At 33.7% G+C, this 22,267-nt stretch overlaps 2 protein-coding genes across 2 annotated transcripts; one reads left to right on the top strand and one right to left on the bottom strand.

Moving 5' to 3' along the window:
* Positions 1 to 1,802: 1,802 nt before the first annotated feature.
* On the bottom strand, positions 1,803 to 3,590 carry LOC132552784 (omega-amidase NIT2-like). The gene is made up of 2 exons (XM_060216977.1): positions 3,062 to 3,590; positions 1,803 to 2,967 (listed from the first exon to the last, which is right to left on the bottom strand). Exons 1-2 carry the CDS (start codon positions 3,588 to 3,590, stop codon positions 2,657 to 2,659), a joined length of 840 nt encoding a protein of 279 aa, XP_060072960.1. The 3' UTR covers positions 1,803 to 2,656.
* Positions 3,591 to 3,702: 112 nt separating this feature from the next.
* LOC132552790 (WD repeat-containing protein 91-like) lies at positions 3,703 to 20,601 on the top strand. The gene is made up of 16 exons (XM_060216983.1): positions 3,703 to 3,825; positions 6,154 to 6,418; positions 6,965 to 7,087; positions 7,373 to 7,455; positions 8,730 to 8,851; positions 9,359 to 9,839; positions 11,634 to 11,850; positions 12,002 to 12,036; positions 12,423 to 12,517; positions 13,540 to 13,636; positions 13,890 to 13,984; positions 14,431 to 14,593; positions 15,079 to 15,187; positions 15,996 to 16,108; positions 16,358 to 16,549; positions 18,952 to 20,601. The coding sequence occupies exons 1-16, from the start codon at positions 3,703 to 3,705 to the stop codon at positions 19,099 to 19,101; spliced, it is 2,463 nt and encodes an 820-aa protein (XP_060072966.1). The 3' UTR covers positions 19,102 to 20,601.
* Positions 20,602 to 22,267: the final 1,666 nt, after the last annotated feature.

Here is a 22,267-nt window from a genome sequence, read left to right as displayed (position 1 = left end):
CTGCGGATCAACGATAATTGAACTTCAGTTTTCTACGCTTTCATATAGTATTTTATAATAAAGTTTTGACATTGGTATAGCGTACTGTCAAATGCACTCTTCATATTCGTTATCATTTTATCTTCGTTGGCTAATTTAATAACTATCTGTTATAAATCAGTTTCGTGGAAGAAAACAACCTTAAGAGCGGATGGCTTGTGTATCAGAATTGTGCTGATCAAAGATGTAGAGAATTACTAAATTCAAGCAAATTGCAGCTTCAGTTCTAGTGATACTTGTGTAATACTCAACAGGAAACTGTATGTAGATATATGTATCTACAGTTTAACTTGATATAAACGATGCTCTTTAGTAGTCTAATTTGGGAATTAATCTCAGACTGGACAGAGTTATCTCCCTTCCATCCTTTATAAGCGCTACCTCCCTACATCCATTATATGGATGTATCTTGTTACGGTAATATGACTTTTTACGTTTCATTTGGAGTGAACATAGTAAGATTTAGTGGGCCTATTAAAATCCATCTTATAGGTGAAAAATACGAAACGAAAAGGTAGGACTGTAAAATTTATCATTCCCATAATTGAGACTTTTCATTGTTGGTTTATACAGATTATGAAAAATGTGTGAATATATTTAAGTACCTGAAGTCAGGTGCAGGCTGACCAGACGTATGCTTCAAGCTGGTTTTCACGTATAGACAAATTTCTCTCATTTATGTATGTCCACTTGTTTAAGTGTATATAGTACAACAGAAATATGTAACGAATGTTCTAACAATTTGTATATTTCCTTTGAGTGATTGCTTCACATATCACTCCCATAACAGTATCGCCTCATTTGTAAATGATACAATCATGAAAGGTGTACATGACAGGTTTACATGGTAGAACTATATCTTGACGTGGTCACTCCATAATCCAGCTTTTTCTTACTGCTTTAAAGTAAGGATAATAAGAGGACCGGTGTCAAAACGGCCAATAATGATGTCAAATCAAGGATTGATAGAAATTGAATGAGCATTTCTAATAACAAAACCAATTGTTCAGTGTTCATGAAAAAAATACTGATCTCATGTCAAATTGTTTCCATCTGAAGTGGTTAATATTTCATGATCAAACTTGAAAACAAAGTTGGTTTTGATTTTAATGCATTGTGGAGTGATCCAGGTCAATTTTCGTATCCAAACAAGTATAACTGGTAAACATCTCAGTTGTACATTTCCTGCTTTGAGCCTCTTACAACATATACGAGTCATGGGAGGACAAAACAGCTGTATGATGCAGTTTTTTTTCTTCAATCCTTTGAGGTGAAATAATATCTGTTATTTATCCGTTAATTTAATTCATCTTTTTCAGAATACAGTATCAGTTTATCATTATCACTTTTTTCCATCTTGTGTTGTTACCATCACTACCTCTTTCAGTGAGAAGACACGATATAATATCTTAACTTAAATTCCTTTCGTTAACTTGCAAATAAAATATGTTTAAATCAATATATTTTACATATATTACATTACTAAAGAAAAAAAACACTTTTTCCTGATTACATGAAATTATGATTTAATGAATTTCATCAAGATTTATAGTTTAATGCCTTAAAGGCTGACCAAGACAGTTATGTTTGATTTTAAACACCAGCCACCAATAAATTCTGAATGCAGTTAAAAGAAATTACGAAAATTTCATCAAAGACACTCAAAATAAAAATCATATGTGAATTCAATTTCAAGTACATTATGGCATTGAAATAAACTGCTAACAAAAATTCATGTTTCATCAATCATGAAAAAAGTTAACTTTAAATTGTGCATATATGTGTATTGAAAATGCTGACTGAAACAAACCTTTTTTTTTTCATGCATTACAAGTTACAAATCAATACAACAATAATATTATTTCTATGTAGATCAGGTTTAGGACATTTATAAGTTGCTAGCAAATTGACAAACAAGGTCAAATTTTTTAAGTTAGATAATCTCAAAGGGTTTTTTTTTTTTTATAAATTTTTCGATTATTATTATATTTGGCTCAATGAATTAGAAACAAAACAACCAACGATAAAATTTCACAATCACACACATATCAGAACATGTAATAAAAATCCAATATCAATAAATGAATAACATAATAAACAAGAGTCACTATGATATATATATAATATTAAAATAAATATCCATTATGACCATATACATGTAGGGATGTCCAAAGCTGGAAAAGATAAATCCTTTCTATTGTAGAAATATCAGTATGTCACATGGACAGTAATATGGCACAGAAGTTGAATGTAGTATACGATTTATGTTACACTGACCAATCCTATAGTTACTGGAAAACACTCTGGAGATATACGCGATTTTATTTTTGTATTGATTCTTAGCAAATAACATCACAGTTAAAACCCTTGTCTATCTTATAGTACACTACACTTACCTTCATGTAATAGAACTCATCTGAACTTTGATACACAATCAATGTTACAAAAATTAAAGATCATTCAATCAATGACAACAAAATTGTCCTGCTTTCTTTATGATTAATTATTCATAATTTCTTTAAAAAATTTTTAACATGAAATTTAGATATATTGAATATTTGACCAATTTTAAAGTGAATCCTTTTCTTTCACAGAATAAAAATATTGTAATGGAAAGTTATTTTTCTTTTTCCTCCACTTCGTCAATGTTGTAAATATCATTTCGCTTTTGGAAACCAATGGGAATCTGGGCACGCACTTCATCAACATATCTGGGGTCTACATCACTGTATATGACTCCCTCCTCATGTTCCATGGTTGAAATGACTGACCCCCAGGGATTTATCAACGAACTGTGTCCCCAAGCATGGTAAGTAGCAGTTTCATCCCTAGCAGGTGAAACTGTGGCCACATACAGTTGATTGTCAAGGGCACGCCCTCTCTGCAGCAGCTCCCAATGGGCAGGGCCTGTTGTCATATTGAAGGCTCCTGCAATGCAAAATGAAATATTTCATCTTTATAACTACTGTACTGAAGTATAAGGATAAAATTGATGAAGCAAATAAGATAGGGAAAGTCATACCTGGATACACAATAAGCTTGCATCCTCTTTTGCTATAGATTTGTGCCATTTCAGCAAATCTGATATCATAACAAATGCCCACTCCAATTTTACAATATGGTGTTTCAAATGTTGTAAAATTATTTCCAGGACTAAGCGTTTCGGATTCTTGGAACTTGATTTTACCCGGAATGTCAATATCAAACAAATGCATCTTTCTATGTTTAGCTATCATTGTGCCTTCTGGATTGTAAACAGTACAAGTGTTGTACAATTTGTCACCATCCTTCTCTGGTATGGATCCGCCTATCAAGAAAATCCCATTATCTTTAGCAGCTTTTGATAAAACTTGTGTCGAATCGCCTGGGATTTTTTCAGCATATTCTGGAAAATACGACGTTCCATATGGTGAGTTGAAGCATTCTGGAAGTGCAATGACCTGTGCTCCTTTCGACGCTGCCTCTTTTACTAGTTTAGCAACTTTAACAAGATTGTCAGCTTTCGTTGTAGAGACAGCTAATTGTACCAGGGCTAAACGGAAAGTAGCCATTGCTGATGTGAGATTTTAGAGTAGTCTCCCTTAAGCAGATTTTCGGAATTGCTCGTGTTTCTTCTTTATCGGCTACGTGTCATCCGAAAACTACGAGTGGAAGGGGAGGAAGATGGCGGCTGCTACTGCTAGAGTTGACGAAATGGTGAAAGATTACTTGCTGTATCGAGGTTTTACCAACGCACACAGATCGTTCGAAGCGGAACTGAAAAATGAAAAAGAGAGAGGTTTAAGGGTAATTATATGCAATGACATTGATTGATTAAAGAATAAGCAACGAGTCTTTCTAGTTTTATGGTTAGTAGTGCGAGATAAAGCTTTTCGAATAAGAAAATAATTGGTACATTAGCAGAATACTTTGTAAAAGCTGTTTTTTCATGCAATTCTGTGTTAGTGACTGAAGGGCTTACTCTCTGTATTAATTTGGCCTCTTTTGCATATGTTTCAACGTGTCGCGTGTTCCATCTTTTATACAATCTCCAATCAATTTGGACACATATTCTTAATGCAATGTGACCCTGGTAATGCCCATGACTGTTATCAGACTTGTTTTTATATTCAACATAGGTACTTTTAGTTAGAATTTTGTGTAGTAGGAAGGAGTGATGAATAACACCTGTCACCGTAGGGGTTCGAACTAGCGACCATTTAGTCTCTAGCTGGAACTGTCCCATTCGATGAAGGGAAATTCCCACTCCCTAAGATCCAAGGACGGTAAGATGACATATACTCTCAAGTTCTACACAACTTCCTCCTTTATAAAGTCTTCAACCCCTAAAACAACAACCCATATTGAACATCAACACAGAATCATCTTAACTATAATCTTAACAATAGGTGATAGCTTCTACCCTAGAAGTAGTCAGTGACATCAAAGCTTCTACACTTGAAGTAGTCAGTGACATCAAAGCTTCTACCCTTAAAGTAGTCATTGACATCAAAGCTTCTACCCTTAAAGTAGTCAGTGACATCAAAGCTTCTACCCTTGATGTAGTCAGTGACACCAAAGCTTCTACCCTTGAAGTAGTTGGTGACACCAAAACTTTTACCCTTGAAGTAGTCAGTGACACCAAACTTCTACCCTTGAAGTAGTTGGTGACACCAAAGCTTCTACCCTTGAAGTAGTCGGTGATACCAAAGCTTCTACCCTTGAAGTAGTCAGTGACACCAAACTCTTACCCATGAAGTAGTGGATGACATCTCATGATGACTTATTCTAATACCATTGATCTGGCGTCCTGCATTGTGTATTCTGCATCATGCATCGATAAACAATTTAACACTTTCGACTTCTTCTCAAAAACCCTGGATTCAATTTTAATGAAATTTTGCAGAAACCTTCCCTGGCCTAAGATGAATCTAAATTGTAAATTATACAGTCCCCATGCTCTAGAGGCCTGACCTGCAGAGTCAAAAGGGATCAGATTGACTCAGATTTCAAAAACAACCTTCTCAAGACTCATATATGGTAAAATCAAAAACTCTTCATGATTGGAAGCATCTTTAAGTGCTTTACCAAAATTGTGAATTTCATGGCCTCAGGGTCTCCCATATCCCCGTGGGGAGGGGATAAAGTTTACTATATTTTACATTAGAAAACTAGAATGTTGAGCATAATTTGTTTGATTTCCATTGGAAGTATTTCAAACTTGGTTAGAATTATAAGTGAAGGATGACAGCTTGATGGTATGTCCATTTTGATCCTGACAGACCCCCTGGGGGCTGATGGGTGGGACCAAAAGGGGTCAAATCTTTTTTTCAAGACCCAGATATGGTAGAATCAAATGCTCTTCATGACTGGAAGCATCTTAAGGTGCTTTAACTACCAAAATGAGTCTCACATTTCTTTCTGGGGAGGAATTTTTCTTTGGACTTTACTGTAATTTTCATTGAAAAATAGTATTTTTTAGCAAAACATTGGTTATTTCCCACTGAAAAGAACTATAAGAATGATCAGTATAGGATGACAGTTATGTTTCACGACACTTGATAACTATTCTTTAACCTTTATATTCAATATTGCTTATCTGAGGTGACCATCAAGGCTGCTAGCCTCTTGTTTGGATATTGTTGCTATCAATTTTTAACCAATTACTTTAAAGGTTAGGTTTTCAAACCATGACATGGAGTTGTGTTTTTCTGAGAATCAGTTTTTGATTCCACAATTTTTGAAAGAAGTATCACATTTTCTTTTTTCTGCATTTGAATCTTGTCAAGAGAACTCTTCAAATTACTGACCATTTTCTTTCAATCTGTATGCTTTATCACAATTACACGATTATTGTTTCATTTCCACATTTGTATTCATAATTGTACAATCATACAATATGGGTAAGGCGTATGATATTCTGCCCACAATACTCTTTTTTATCTAAGATCCTGTCTTTCAGTTTTCAGTCACAATAACATGAAATTGTGCTGTATGGATGACATTTTGATAAAACAATTATTGTTTATCTGTTTCTTACAAATTTGCATTCATTTCACTCAATTTAGTTTCTCTTAGACATGAAACAGAACATATATGTACCCATATTGTAAAGTTTCTTTATTTCGACTTAAGGCTGACAAGTTGGTGGAACAGCTGTACACCTATATAGTAACCTATGACCTTGCATCATTACGTGAGTTTTGGAACAACCTGAATCATCGTTTGTTCTCACGACTAGAGCAACGATACATGCCAAGTGTTCGCAAACTGGAAGTCGGCCTCCTAAAGTTCTACATTGTGTATGCATCACAGAACAACCATCAGGACAAAGTTAGAGAATTCTTCGAAAAAATGACACCAGAAATTCAAAATCAGTCAGAATTTAAAGATTGGTTTTGTAAGTAAGATTATGTAGATATTATGGTTTCTTTTTTATTGTACTGATTTATAAGGACAGTCTTACCAATAATAATATCATATACTTATTTTAGGAATAAGCCCATACCTGGAAACAAGCCTACTCATATTTGTTATTGCTCAGTAAAATTATAATTATCTTGCAATGACATAAACATAATATATATACATGTGTGTTTCATGTTTCACTTCTATACAGACTTTGTCCTTCCTACCTGGAACATAGTATGAATAAATTTAAACAACCACTAATAGAGACAGGATCCATTCTCTGTATGATATTGGTAAAATAATTTTTTTTAGCAAAATGAAATGTTCTGCTTTATCTGTTTTCTCTTAAAATTTTGTATTTGGGCAAGTAAATTTTTATAATTGCTATAATTTACGTAATATTGAAGGTTAAAATGATGTGAACTAAAGACATTCGCTCAATACAAGAATAAATTGTCTTCACTAAGAATGAAATTTATAGATCAATCAAATGCCAACTAGGTAAAAGTCATTCATTTTAATTGTTTTCTTGTAGCATTTCCATTCATCAAATCTCCAGAGGAAAATTCAAGCTTTGTGATGTACTTCACAAAGCCCTGGCAGGACACATATTTCTTGTCCCTTCACAACTTCCTCAGTGTCATCATACAGGCTATGCATATCCTTTTGTTTCATGTGCAAGAAACTTTCCATTTAAGATAAGGGATGTTGAAATCATATCTTTTAGAAATTTTGAAAAGTTTTAGAAAATACAATGTGTTCGTTTGTTTGTTAGTATTATACCATACATGTAGATTATCTCATTGGTGTGTAATAAAGTAATCTTTGTGTTTCTCAGACTTCTTACAACTTTTTGTATGTTAACATTTATTGGAATTGTAGCTGCATGATGTCAATGCACAAACTGATCCAAACAAAAATTTATATCCTTGACATTTTGGACCTGCTCCCACCCTTCTGAACTTTGATATTGAGCACAAAAGGATGAAGAATTTACAAGAGGAGAATGAAATGTTGAAACAAAAGGTGAGAGTAAAGAATAGTTGTTTGCTTCAGTTTTAATATCAGTATTTTTACTAAATCGCCTCTATCTACCAAGTAGTACTGTCATATAATGCGTGTCATTCCAAGACTACCTGAAGTTCAATACATTTCAATGAGTCTCAAAATGATGCTGGTGAATTTTGCTAGAGTCCACAAAGAAAGTGTAGATATGTATCTCTGAGTCCAGTAACAGACACCTGGGTCCAGAAATACACTCTCCTTGGTCTACCCAGAGGCTTTCCTTGGTCTAGGAAAAGGTCAAAATCTATCATCAAAATGATGGAGGTTATGATTGCCAGCAAAAACCCCTAGTTAAAAAATGCTCATCTAGGTTTAGACTCTCCTAATGTATGTCTGAATCAAACACTGCTGTTGTGAAGGAATAGCTAATTCTATAGCATGGCTGAAATGATTACACCACCAAGCTCTGCTGCCTTTTAATACTAATATGTTTACACCTTTCAATAAATAGAAAAACCCGTCAGTTTTTTTAGCTCACCTGGCTGGAAGGGGCAGGTGAGCTTATGCCGTAGTGTAGTGTCCATCATCTGTCATCAGTAGTTCATCAACCGTCATCCATTGTCAACATTTTTCTTTAAAAAACTTCTTCTCAATAACCAATGGACCAAATGTTTTGATATTTGGTTGGTATATTCCTAGGCAGAAGCCCAACAAAGTTTGTGAAATGACCTTGACCTATATTAAAGGTCACAGGTGTCAGATTTCTTAAAATGACTCAATTTCTCAAATGACTTCTTCTCATGAACTGACAAAGCTCAGAAGCATGATATTGGCTTGTATGTTCCTAGGATGAAGCTTGACAAAGTTTGCAAAGAGAAATGACCTTGAAATGTATTCAAGGTCACTGGGGTTCAAATTTTAAGGTATATAGATATAGATATATACCAGGTGAGCGCTGCAGGCCCATTGGGCCTCTTGTTTAATATTTTCTCGCATATTAGTATTAAAACACATGCCTTCAGACAAGGATAAAATAAAATCAAATCATGAAAGATACTGAAAACCATTGTACTTTTTGTAATTTCTGTGAAAAATACAGCTTGCTTAAACTGTCAAGCAAATTATATATCATTGTGCTGTAATGCTCTCGAATTTGATTAATATTTTACATGTTGAACCCCTTGGGATTTTCATAGGACCACAAAAATTAAAGCCTTCAAAAATATTCTTTACTGCATAGTCAAAGTTACAAGAAATTAAAACAGATAGTCAATATTTCTTCTTGATTTATTCAGCTTCATGGCATTACCACCAAACCAGAGACAGACAGCCAAATGAGAAATCAACAGCCAAACGAGCCCATTAGCAGGGGAGCTAACTCTATGGATCTTATCTATGACTTTTCAGCATTGGCAGAGTATGTATGACTAGGATAATCTGCATTTAAGAATTCTCTCACTTTGCAAATACAATCTCATAGCCTGTATTTATCTTACAACAAACTCATGCCTTGTAATAAGCCCACCTGCATCTATTGCAGTTTCCCTAGATATTCAAGCAAATGCCATATCATTGTGCTGTAGTGAGCCCAGTTACGCAACGTAATCCAGATAGTATGTGTTGTCCCTGAGGCTTGATGCAGGATATTAAAATCTTTTCAGCTCTTCCAAGTAAATGTTACCTAATGTTGGTATATAGTCCCCTTGAACTGTAGTTTACTGGATGAAACTTTCCTTTCCAGTTACCGATAGTTCTTCTCAGTTCAGTAATTCTTAATGAATACCCTCATAATCAAATTGACTATGGAGGTTATCAGCATCGTCAAATACAAAGTGGTACAATGTATTAATGATACTGGCATTCAGTCCAAAGGCTTGAAGGACAATGAAACATGTTAATTTATTGAATTTTACAACGTTTACAGTGAAAGTTTTGAACAAGAAAAGCAACAGAAGACGTCACGGAGATTCCCAATCAATTTCCCTGCACCCACACTCCTTGGGAAAAAAACAACCAATAGAACAGGGGGAAACAGTAATTCCAAGAAAACTGACCAATCAGCATCAAAGGCAGCAACTAAACCTGTTGCCAAGGCAAAAGTCTCAAGCAAACCTGTTAACATACAGACCAAGCAGTTAAAGCCTTCTCAAGTCCAGATAGGGGCAACCCCTCCCCAAGGACCATCCAGAGGGGGAAATGGGGGCTCTGATCAAATAAAACATGAAGGGGACCATGGTGACCATACTGTGCAAAGGTCGCCAGCCAAGAGCACAACGGTTGGTACCGAGGACTCTCACGGAAGCCCTGGCTTGTCCAGCAGTGTACAACAGCGACGGAAAGCCATCGACCAACATATAAATGAAAGGGGACAACTACTGGGTAACTCTGACACAAAAACTGAGAAGGTACGAAGAATTATTTCTGCGTGTGATAATACTGTTATAATGTCAAGCTCTGCAACACATGTTAAGGAGTTTAACATTACAAGAAAATAGCATGTAATGAAGGTGATTTACAGTGAGTTATAAATAGCCTCATCAGTAACATATAGTCATGTCTTATTCTGATTATATAGCCTTATCAGTAACATATAGTCATGTCTTATTCTGATTATATAGCCTTATCAGTAACATATAGTCATGTCTTATTCTGATTATATAGCCTTATCAGTAACATATAGTCATGTCTTATTCTGATTATATAGTCTTATCAGTAACATATAGTCATGTCTTATTCTGATTATATAGCCTTATCAGTAACATATAGTCATGTCTTATTCTGATTATATAGTCTTATCAGTAACATATAGTCATGTCTTATTCTGATTATATAGTCTTATCAGTAACATATAGTCATGTCTTATTCTGATTATATAGTCTTATCAGTAACATATAGTCATGTCTTATTCTGATTATATAGTCTTATCAGTAACATATAGTCATGTCTTATTCTGATTATATAGCCTTATCAGTAACATATAGTCATGTCTTATTCTGATTATATAGCCTTATCAGTAACATATAGTCATGTCTTATTCTGATTATATAGCCTTATCAGTAACATATAGTCATGTCTTATTCTGATTATATAGCCTTATCAGTAACATATAGTCATGTCTTATTCGGATTATATAGCCTTATCAGTAACATATAGTCATGTCTTATTCTGATTATATAGCCTTATCAGTAACATATAGTCATGTCTTATTCTGATTATATAGTCTTATCAGTAACATATAGTCATGTCTTATTCTGATTATATAGTCTTATCAGTAACATATAGTCATGTCTTATTCTGATTATATAGTCTTATCAGTAACATATAGTCATGTCTTATTCTGATTATATAGTCTTATCAGTAACATATAGTCATGTCTTATTCTGATTATATAGTCTTATCAGTAACATATAGTCATGTCTTATTCTGATTATATAGCCTTATCAGTAACATATAGTCATGTCTTATTCTGATTATATAGTCTTATCAGTAACATATAGTCATGTCTTATTCTGATTATATAGTCTTATCAGTAACATATAGTCATGTCTTATTCTGATTATATAGCCTTATCAGTAACATATAGTCATGTCTTATTCTGATTATATAGTCTTATCAGTAACATATAGTCATGTCTTATTCTGATTATATAGTCTTATCAGTAACATATAGTCATGTCTTATTCTGATTAATCAGATTCATGTACTTAATTGTCATTTTACTTCTAACATCTATCATTTTCTATTGTGAATCATCATTTAACTTTATTAAATTTAAAAATTTTGACAGCTTTACAAGATAGTGCAAATGTTTTTACTTTCAAGGATAGGATAAATTCTCCATAAAAAGTATTATTTTAAAGATAAGATTCATTGGCAGTTCCTGATTTGTTGTTTAAAAAGACATACTGTTTGCTTTAAATTCTAGCAAAACCACAAAATATTTGAACCATTAAAATACACCAGATGTACACCAGACCTGAAAGTGAAAAATGTTTTACAAATTTATCATAAGCAACATTGAAATATTTCTGATATTTTATCTACTGTATTTAACTAGTTTTGGTGAATTCTTTAGTAGATATATTCCTTTGTTTATTGTGAATTAATTTTCCATTATGGATGCTTTGAGCAATGATAATGATGATCTACCACAAAATATAGACTTAACATTGGTCTATACAAACCTGTAAATGATTACAGAGGGAGGGTGATGTTAGCCCTGTAAAGCGAGGATTGATAGGGAAAGCCACACCCCCAGTTACCAGAGCCCAATCAGCAGGAACTTCAGACACACCCACTGTTACAACTCACCACACAACTAGATCTGTGAGTGTTGTAGAGTCATCCAGGACTTCCAGTCACACTAAACAAGTGGAGATGGTCCAGTTTCCCACCGAATCTAAGGCTCCTGCACCAGGTATCAGACAAAGATCAGATAATCTATTTATAAGTATCCCTGTACTAGTTATGTAATTTGATACTAATTTTTAAAATGTTACCTTATACAGCAATAATGTTTTCTGAACTTGTTTTTCACTATCTTTTAATCAATTAGTTGTAACTTTCAGGTGCTGAATCCTGTCCGTTTCTGCCACTGAGTCAAGTAAGTCACAATACAGACCTAACACTAATACAGTGAAGCCTTAATGTGTAGTGTGATTGTATCATTACTGCATTCAGACATAACCATGTGATAGATACCACAATCAGCTCATGTATCAAAATTGATTTATTTGAAGCAAACTTAAATTAATTTATGACAATTTTGGAGTCATTTTTTTTGGCTTGAATTGACGGGAAGAATAAAGACATCTTATACTTTGTTGAAACTGAGTTGTGTAGCATTACTGTAGAATATATAAGATATGTGCAATCAATATTTGATAGTCTTCATTACTTGATGTAGAATTGTATGCGAAAAGAGGTTTAACTTAAAGAGTTACACCATATCTTTAATAATATTCTCTTGATGTATGTCCTGTTTTGTAGGAGGAATATTGTGAGCACAGAGCTGCATTGTCCTATTGTCGATTCTCAAACACTGGTCAGTATATTGCCAGTGTGGACGTGGATGGAGTGGTCAAGTAAGTGTTGTGTCCAGTGGATTGTTTTGTTTATTATTTGCTTACGGTGAGTCTTTTAGGGTCCATGACATGTATCCATGACAACAGGTCTGGCAGGGACATGGGATTACTTTTTCTAGAAAAAAAATTTTTTTTACAATTGCTTAAATATCAAAGTGAGTCTCTTGAGGTTCAAAACTATTTGAATGAAAGATTATGTTAAAAGGATGAAGCTGATTCACCCAAGAAAAGGGACAGCTGAGATTTAAAAAAAAAGCTTCTTTTGATCTTCTTTTCAATCTTTGCCATTGTTTAGGATAATAAATACATTTTAGTATCATATGATAGCAAATAGATGTATTTGTATTTGTACCACATTGTCAAAATGTGAACATAGTCAATTTTTTGCTCAAGGTAATGAGACAAGAAACCGTACAAAGTGTGTGTATGTGTAGTAATATTGTTTTGGTCACAGTAAACTGTAGTTCTGTTATAACTATGCAATATCAAAAGAAAAGAACAGCATTGGTTAAGGCTATTCATATTCCTATTTTGTATTCCCATTTCATCTTTTTGAAAATTTGAAAGACAATAGGACATTCTTTAAATTTCTTTACAAACATGCAATGAATTTTCAAATTACATACTGCACAATTTTGTTTCGAAAGAGAATTGACAGAGACATGAATGTTATAATTATGAACCTTCAAGGTGGATAACAAAATGTTTCAATTTTTTGGTCCTGGGAGTCAGTACAAGATTACAGACTAATTATCAAAATGTGTTTAGGACATTACTTAGTGAAAAATCATGTCAGTTTATCTGTTTTAAAGAATTTGTCCTCAGATCTTTTTTTCTGATATTGTCAGATTTCATATATATTTCCTCTTATTATCATAGGGCTTGATATATGTTGTCTGCACAGGCTTTTAATAATGAAGATGTTTAGTTGGTATTTCTTCATGTGCCAATTACATCAGTTGTGTCAGTGTAGAAATAAGAAATGTCTCTTCTCAGTAATTGTCTAGAGCTAAATATTACAGAGTTTGGACATGGAGTCCCCAGCCTACCACAGCAGCCACTGTCATGTCTAAATCAGCTTTTCTATCCTTGGAATGGGCCAGCAAGTCTGACAGATGGGTATGTTTAAAGTGGTCTGCAATGAATCCAAGTCAAGGGTGTATAACCAATTCTACTCATGGACTGGCAATATATGTATTTTAAAATGTTTGCAATCCTGGAAACAAAATGAAGGCATTGAAATGCAGATGCTTGCGTTTCTGCTGTAAAACATTTTGGTTAAAGGACAGGTCTTCATACTATAAAGTAATTTATTGATGAATATGAATTACATTTTACAATAATGAGACCAGATTTTATTTTTTTTGGGCAGTTGTTACTAGGCAACAGATCTGGAAACATTAGATTGTTCGATGTTAAAGAAATGAAGTCCTTCTATGAAGCAACAGCTGATGCAAGCTACCCCAGGTAAAAAGACATAATTTATACTAACGACGACTTTCCAGTTAATCAGTTATGTAATTGTTTGAAGGGAATTCTTTTGTCTTTAAGTGAGCAAATTTCTTTTCCGTTGTTTACTGATACGTGTAACTGGTGATAAAAGCATTTCATGCCTAATGACCATCATTTCAATGACATCATTTGATGATAGTATGGTGCATGTCAGGTTTACGTCTTTTGAGTTAAAAGGTGAAAAGCGATAAATTACATGATGAATGTGATGAAAAATTCAACCATTAGTGAAAATGTTTTTGAAGTTCAACACTCCACAAAGTGGAATTAAAAATCTGACACCTTGGTTGAGATTTCTCCTTCAACAACCTAAAGGGTAATACATTCAGTAGGATTTTAAGGAGTCACAATCTTTCATGTTGATGGACTTTTTATAATGTTTGTTTTTGGGTTTGTTGTAGGGTTATAAACCTATGTGCAAGTCCTGCGGGCGGATCTTTTGTGTGTTCAGCATCTGTCAATAGAGCTCGGTCTGGATCCTCAAGTGGAGAAAGTGGCCCTTCCCCATCCATAAGCAAGGTTGGAAAGCTGACTCTGTGGGATCTACGTACCATGAAAGTCAATGTGAGTTTATTAGTCTGTAAACAGTAAAGATTTATATCAAGAAAATCTGATACACATTTTTTAGGCACCATGAAAATAAATATTTGTTTGTGACGGTACAGAATCTTTATAAAGAATTTCAAAATCCATAGGAAAAACATTCAGAAGCCTTGCTTATTCTATTCCAGTGAATCATAATCTAAATTATGTATTTATATTGTGAAACCCTATCATTTGAATAGTCCAGATTTCACAAAAATAAGTCGCAAATAGTGAAAAGAAAGTTCTATAGAAAATCACTTTCAAATTTTTTTTTATGATTTCTGATATCAATCCCTGGCGAAATGCCCTCAGGTAATATATGGCATTGGGGAAAAAGAGAGTTAATATTTTTTATTCAATAGGCAAGGTCTTTTAAATAAAACTTCAAGCCGACATGAAAAATTTGAAGCTGGAAAAGTTTTGTTTCTTTTTAATATTTAAATTCCAAACCTATGTCCTTGCAGAAACAACTGCCTATTGATCCTGGCCCTATGGCGGTCAACTGTTGTGCATTCAACCATAACGGTCAACTACTTCTGACAGGGGCTGCTGATGGTCTCATTAGAATGTATGGTGAGTTTTTCTTGTTTAATTATTGATTCATCATTTTATGACAATAATGCCATGAAAATTTAGAAGACAAATCACTTTGATCTTGCTTTCAGAAAAAGATAATCAATTATTTGTTACATGTTTATAGATTTAATTGAACAGAAAAACTGAAATCAAACAAAAGTGAAGAATGTTGAAAAAATTATTGTTGCCTATTTCACTTCGACTGCCAAAGCTGACAAAACAGTGTTATCTCCCTTTACTCATTCCTCTCTCTCTCTCTCTCTCTCTCTATATATATATATCTAAGGCAATATTTCATCCAACCAGCTTACAAGTTGTATTACATTGGTAAATGAAATCAAGGATCCAATACAACCAATAGAACTTCCTCTGCTACAAAAGAAAGAAAGGAAGGGGAAGATTTCTTTTGTAGAGTGAAGAAAAAGTTCAAGGACATTTTCTTTTCAATGTAGTGCTGTTTATTTTGTACATATAGCTTTCAAAGTTTGAAAATGAAAGACTTTGAACTTATGACATTGAATGTCTGTTTTTCATCAGAAATGATTTCTGATTTTCACATTTGTTTCCTCTTTTCTTGTTAGATTTTGAAGAAGAAACAGAAAAATCAAATTTCTTTCATATTTTGAATAAAACATAAACAAAAATTTGAGGGTGAGTTATTATTTATGCTTTTAGGATTGCACACTTTTCATTAAAGTGGTAGGAAAGAAAAATGATTGTCTTTGTTAAAGAAAATTCAGGGGAAGATAAAAAATGTGTCAATGATTTTTTTTGAGTACCATACACTGATATGTGTGTTTGACAGACATCCAGCAGTGCCGTTGTATTTCACAATGGGAGGCCCACAGTGGGGAAGTTCTGAGTCTCCAGTTCTCCAATGATGAGACTACATGTTACAGTATGGGATCAGATTCCAAGGCAAGCTAAAGATTTTCTGTGTGAATTGATCTGTGTGGCAAATTTTCAAGTAATTTTCAATCGAAGTATCTAGTCTGTCTTTTTATTTTTTTAAGAACAGGAACTACAAATATATAGTGTAACATTTTCTCAATTTAAATAGGCATATATAGTGTTCACCATGCTATCTTCTTGTGGAAATAGGAAAAATTAGCACTGCAATGGTAATGAGATTGTATCTTAGCTTCTGTGTGGCACCTTTCTCTACAGTTCCTACAATGGAGTGTTCACAAGCCAGGACTGCAGCAACAGGAATTGCCAATCCATCCTGGAGCCTCACTTCCATTTCTTGCAAGTGGACTTTGGGGAGGAAAAGAGATACCTAAGGGGAGACTATTCTCGTTTGATGGAGAGGGCCAGTATGTCTTAACCTGTGACAAAAACAAAGGCTTAATATACAAGGTATCTTAAATCTAATGCTACATATAAATACAGGACTTTACTGATGAATTTTTTTTAAATTCTGGCATGTCTTTTGAACTCATGTGAAATAAAAACAAACTAAATACATTTTGAAAGTTTAGCAGAAGCAGGTGATATCTTTTGTATATTTTTAAAGTCATCTTGACTATTTCTGTTGTCTTCTTTGTGACAACATAATGTAATCTGGACGTGTGATGCCATCATTTCATGACAACAAAGTTGTGACATCAATCTACAACTATTTGTTTCATGCCAGATTGATGAAAGTAATTGAAAAATCTTTCTTTGAATTAGGTTTTCGTATATTGCTAAAGTATATTGAACTTTCAAAGAAAGAAAATGTCATTTGATGAGACTCAGTCTAGTTATATGGAAACTTGAGTTCAAAAATGTCATGTGACTTATCAAGAAAAAAATAAGAATCAGTTTTCAGGATTTGTGTGTATATATAGTTTTCTGTAAGCATCTTTAGCATCACTATTTTGACTCTGACATATCTTATGTCTTCACTGTGACTTTAGCATCACTATTTTGACTCTGACATATCTTATGTCTTCACTGTGACTTTAGCATCACTATTTTGACTCTGACATATCTTATGTCTTCACTGTGACTTTAGCATCACTATTTTGACTCTGACATATCTTATGTCTTCACTGTGACTTTAGCATCACTATTTTGACTCTGACATATCTTATGTCTTCACTGTGACTTTAGCATCACTATTTTGACTCTGACATATCTTATGTCTTCACTGTGACATGGTCAAGTCATGATGTCATTTGTAATGCTGGTACACTTGAAATGTTACAGCATTACAACCCCAAGGTCATAGTTCTAAGCATATCTACTTTTGTCCATCATTTACAGTTTCAGTAGGAATGTGAACAAGTTCTATACCATTTTCCTGTAATATGCCCACCTATAAGCTTTGAATTCAATGCTGGTTCCCTGGGTTTTTTGTAGCACTGAAACTTATCAGTCATGTGATGAATATGTATCAACAGTTAGTCACATTGGTTAGATATTATTTTACTACAATACCTGTTATATTTTTGTTGCCTGGTTAGTGGTAATAAGTCCCAGATACAAAAAAATAGCAACAGAGAACTTCAAGTATTTAGTCTTTATAATATTTTAATAGTAAATTCAAATATGCAAAAATGTAAATAATAATAATAATGAATAAACATTTTATAAACACATTTTATAGGCAAAATATGTATTATTGCAGAAAGGCCCCTTTATATATAATGTATGTATGTGAGAAAAATTTTGTTGACTTTTTGATATCACATTTGTCTGAAAATTTTGTAAAAGTCATACTTAGTATACATTTCTATGTTTTTTCTAAGCTTTCTACTTAATTTGATGCTCTCATGGAAGTTTTAAGGTCATCTGATCTATAGATGTCATGTTTCATCATTACTGTGCACCTTGCCTAAACCTTTTTACATTTTAAACTTCTCAAGTAACAATAGTGAGAATAAGTTGAAACGGTCTGAAACTTGATATTGTCGTCATTTCCGCTATCTTGGAAAACAACTTTTACACATCTTCCACTCTTCTGTTGCTGTTGATTTGACATGATGTCGGAAAGTTGAGAATTTGAAATGGATTTTTTTTCACCTTCATGTATCAGATGTTTAGTGCAACAGAATGTTTGATATCTAGCTGCCAGATGTCAAAAATTTTCATTTGGGCCTCACCTCAGTGAGGAATCATACCCTCATATTCATTTCAAAATTCAAAATTCCAGTTTCTAAGGATAAGATAAATTCCCAATAACAGGGTCAAACCCAAATTCACCGTTTTTAAAAATATAACAGGTGATACACAGGTGCCAATATAAAACTTCATAGGTAGAAAGATCACAACAAGGAGAAGTGTAATGCATGAAAACCATCACTCTCTTTTGCATAATGTAGGAGTTATTGTCCTTTGATATTTTTCATACTTAAATTTGTCCCAATTGGGGAGCATAACTGGTCTCTGACAGCCCTTGTCATTGATCTACTCATATAAACTTGGATTCCTCAAACTCTTCAAATACCACACATTACTTGACCCATCCTTTTTATCCCCACCTCTACATGTTTATAGTATTCCTCCCTCTGTTCGTTGAACAGATGTCACGCTTGTCAAAACTTACCTGTATGGCTGCATGTTTATAATGGTACAAAGGTGAAAATATCCCTGTATAAAGTATTGGAATGTAAGGGGCTGGATTGTCGTATATTGTCCCTGTATATGTGAATGGAAGATTGTAGTAGACCTAGATTATGCCTAAAGGACTAGGACAACTATTTACTAGGTTTGTATGATATGATTAATTAATTAATATTTATAGGGATATGATTTAAATTTTTTGTGTATTGTAGGTCAATGGTGGGCTGTCCAAAACATTGGACTTGAGTGGACACAAGTCAAACTTGACCACTGTGGATTGGTCACCTGGTATAGACACGAAGGTTTGTCTCACTGGAGCTATGGATGGAAAAGTCAATATATACACTCTACTGTCACACTGAAAGGATTCTAATGGACAGTGTTAAAAACATTCTCTTGCCTCGAAACATCAGTGTGATTAGACATTGTGCAATGAGGGCAAAGGTCATCACAAAATGTCAACATCATTGGGATTCTTGTCAATGTTGCAAATACATTTAGTCAAGTGTTAAGGTCATTTTTGAAAAGACTGTTCCATATCATTTATATCATATTGGAAGACTTAATACCTTTATTTCGCCCTGTGATCTTTTACTACAAAATATTCTGAATACTTGCCATATGAAACATATCGTAATCTACAAAACACAGTTGACCATATTGTGTAAACCACTTAAGCAAATTATATTATATAAGACACAACACTGTACTGTGGTAAAAAAAGTTTTTTTTAATTATTTGCTTATATAGAATGATGTTTGCTACATAAAGTGTTGTATTTTGAATTCACACACTACTTGTGTAAAGATATCTAGTTCTGTAAATGTTGAGTTTGTACTGTTGAGATTAAGGGGATATTTGAAACTTCTTGACTGAAAATTTTTCTCGTCAAAATTGAAGCATAGATTTGTGTTAATACAAGAAAATTCTGGTAAAAAAGCCATAAAAATTGTTCTGACTTTGACACTACATATATTAGATAATAATGATGTTAGTGTTAGCAGTGTTTTGTTGATCTGACATATCAGAGAAGACAGAAAAAATCAGAACTGATATTGATTTTTGATCTCTTGGGTATAAGTGTATTGACACCTAGATTTGTGTATTGGATTTTATTGTGTACTGAATGAACTGAGACGACTAATGCATCCTTGGATGAATATACATAAAATATTTGGAATTAATTAAGTTTAATATTGTGAGATATTAGCATAAATGGATGTACTTTATATGGACAATTTTCGTATGTAAAACTGGTACATTAAACATGTGTTCTACTTATGCAATAGCTTTTGTGCAATAGGTCTGAAGGCCATCTGAAATTTAAGATGAATTTATGGAGGTGAATGGAGTGATATTAAACAAGAAATATGAGTTCTTTTACCTGTGAATGGATTACATACCAAGTAGTTTGCAAATTTTCACATCAGTATGGACAACAGTTTTCTACTTTTGTTTGTGTTATTTTGAATCTTTCGCTATCTCAAGAACACTTGCAAATACAGCTTTAGTGGGATGGACAGCTGCCGAGTGTTAAGTAATGGAAGTAACTGAAGGTGCAGATTTCTGTAAAAATACTTTAAGGAAAGCATGGAGATCAACAAAAAGTATCTATTGTTGAATGGCATACTGCTATTTGATGTGAAAATTGCAGAAGATCTTGTAAAATATTGATAACCAAAGCACTGTTTCCACTAGATTTAACAAAAATATTCTGTTAGGCTTCGCTTATCTGATCACTTTCCTTGTCACTCTTTGTTATTAATGTATTTGTTATGTTTGCCTATTTGTGTTAATTTTATATTTATATTGTCACATTCCAAATTTTGTGTTTTTTAAATTGAATTCTTGTATTTCTGTGATTTTGGATCTACTTAGAAATAAAAAGCCAATTAACTCATTTGAAAAACTAGAGAATATGTTGATTTTTTTTGGCGTTTACTTCATTGATAATAAAAATATTTCGTGTCTGAATAGTTGAAAATAGACCTCTTTATTACAGATTAGTTTTTGATTAACGAATGCCTCGTTATGTGTCATCGTTGTAAAATTATAATGCAAAAGCAACCAAAGTAAATATTTGGAAATATTTTACAATTTGAATTATTTTTCACATCATTATTTTAACAGCTTTGAAAAAAAAGTTTGTTGGATGATGCAGTGCCTCTCATGTGTCCAATGTCTGTCATGTGTTTTATTTTGCTGGGTTTATGACGTTCATTATAATTTGAGACAGGGTTCCGATGCATTATCTAGTGGATACCTCTATGAATATCATGCGAGAGGCCAACCACATTTTCTATGGAGTAATTGGAATTAACATCTTGTCCAAGGTTGCAACCACAGCAAGACAGGAAAGACAGCTTCCTGAGAAATACCAACCAACCAGGAGAGGGATCTAACCACACTTTTTGGATTTTAAACAGTTTGCGACTTTTTTTTTTGGTCAGCTAAGAAAAATATATATGTATTTCATAACCTGTGGCAAGCAACACCTACTAAATGTTATATGATTGAAAATTCTATCTTCCCATGCTCTAACAGCAGAGAGAGGCAGGGCCAAACATGGGAAAATGGGTAAAAAAAGTTTCGAAACTCACTTTTCTGAAATAACTTCCTTAATTGGGGAAAATTTGTAGTTTCCTACTTCTGATCAATCTTCTTCAATGTATCTGCAGTTTTCTTCTCTTCGTCCTGCAACATATGGATTGTTTTATATTGCACTTCTTCTGTCTGGTCTTTGCCTGTCTGTATTTGGTATAGTCCTGTCGTCCAGCAATGGTCCCATCCTATGGTCTTTATCAAGAAATTGTGTAATCAACCATTGCCTTTGACCACTTTTGAAATAAACAACTTTGTAAAAGATATCTCATGAACGCCCTTAATGGATTAACCCGCTCAACAGATTAAGATCAGATGAAAATGTGAACCTCTGCTCAGTTTGTTTTTAGCTCACCTGGTCTTAAGGACCTGTGAGCTTAAGTCATGGTGTGGCATCCAGCAACAGTACGGCATCCTGCAAGTTCTTTAAAATCCTACTCCCCCTGTAGGATTGATGGATTTTGCTCAAATTTAGTCTGCAACTTTCTTGGTTGAAAGAAAATCAATCTTTCACAGTAGTAAGGGGCCCAAAAGTGGAAATAGTTCTTTGAAATCCTACTCCTATTGGAATGATTGGATTTTAGCCAAATTTGGTCTGCAGTATTTATGGGTGAAAGGGAATCAGTTCTGTATCAATTGTGCATCCTGGCCCTGATGAGTAAGAGGGTTGGGCCCTATGGAGGGAATGTCATTTCTTCAAAATCCCTGTTTTACATCAGGATATTGTCCAAGTTTGGTCTAAAGCAATTTGTTTGAATAGTGAATCTGAGTTCTGTTAGACCACAAAACAGGGGCCCAACAGGGAAATCATATAAGAAATTGTCTGTCATATTTGAAATTCTTTATTCAACGGCTAAATAGCTCAATTAGCCAATGCAGGCCCCTTAATGACTACTCTGATCAGTTTTCAAACAATTCTTTAAACAA

This window comes from Ylistrum balloti, unplaced genomic scaffold (assembly GCF_031769215.1).
Source record: "Ylistrum balloti isolate Yb309-2 unplaced genomic scaffold, AGI_CSIRO_Ybal_v1 Utg370280, whole genome shotgun sequence".
In the NCBI taxonomy this organism is placed as follows: Eukaryota; Metazoa; Mollusca; class Bivalvia; order Pectinida; family Pectinidae; genus Ylistrum; species Ylistrum balloti.
This window is presented reverse-complemented; position numbering and strand designations above follow the sequence as displayed.

Bases quoted from the DNA above. Each gene is read 5' to 3' on its own strand.
- LOC132552790 (XM_060216983.1), top strand. From the start codon at position 3,703: ATGGCGGCTGCTACTGCTAGAGTTGACGAAATGGTGAAAGATTACTTG. The intron at 7,088-7,372 runs ATATCCTTTTGT...GACATTTTGGAC, and splicing joins TGTCATCATACAGGCTATGC to CTGCTCCCACCCTTCTGAAC. The intron at 9,840-11,633 runs GTACGAAGAATT...AAATGATTACAG, and splicing joins CTGACACAAAAACTGAGAAG to AGGGAGGGTGATGTTAGCCC.
- LOC132552784 (XM_060216977.1), bottom strand. From the start codon at position 3,590: ATGGCTACTTTCCGTTTAGCCCTGGTACAATTAGCTGTCTCTACAACG. The intron at 2,968-3,061 runs GTATGACTTTCC...TTTGCATTGCAG, and splicing joins CAAGCTTATTGTGTATCCAG to GAGCCTTCAATATGACAACA.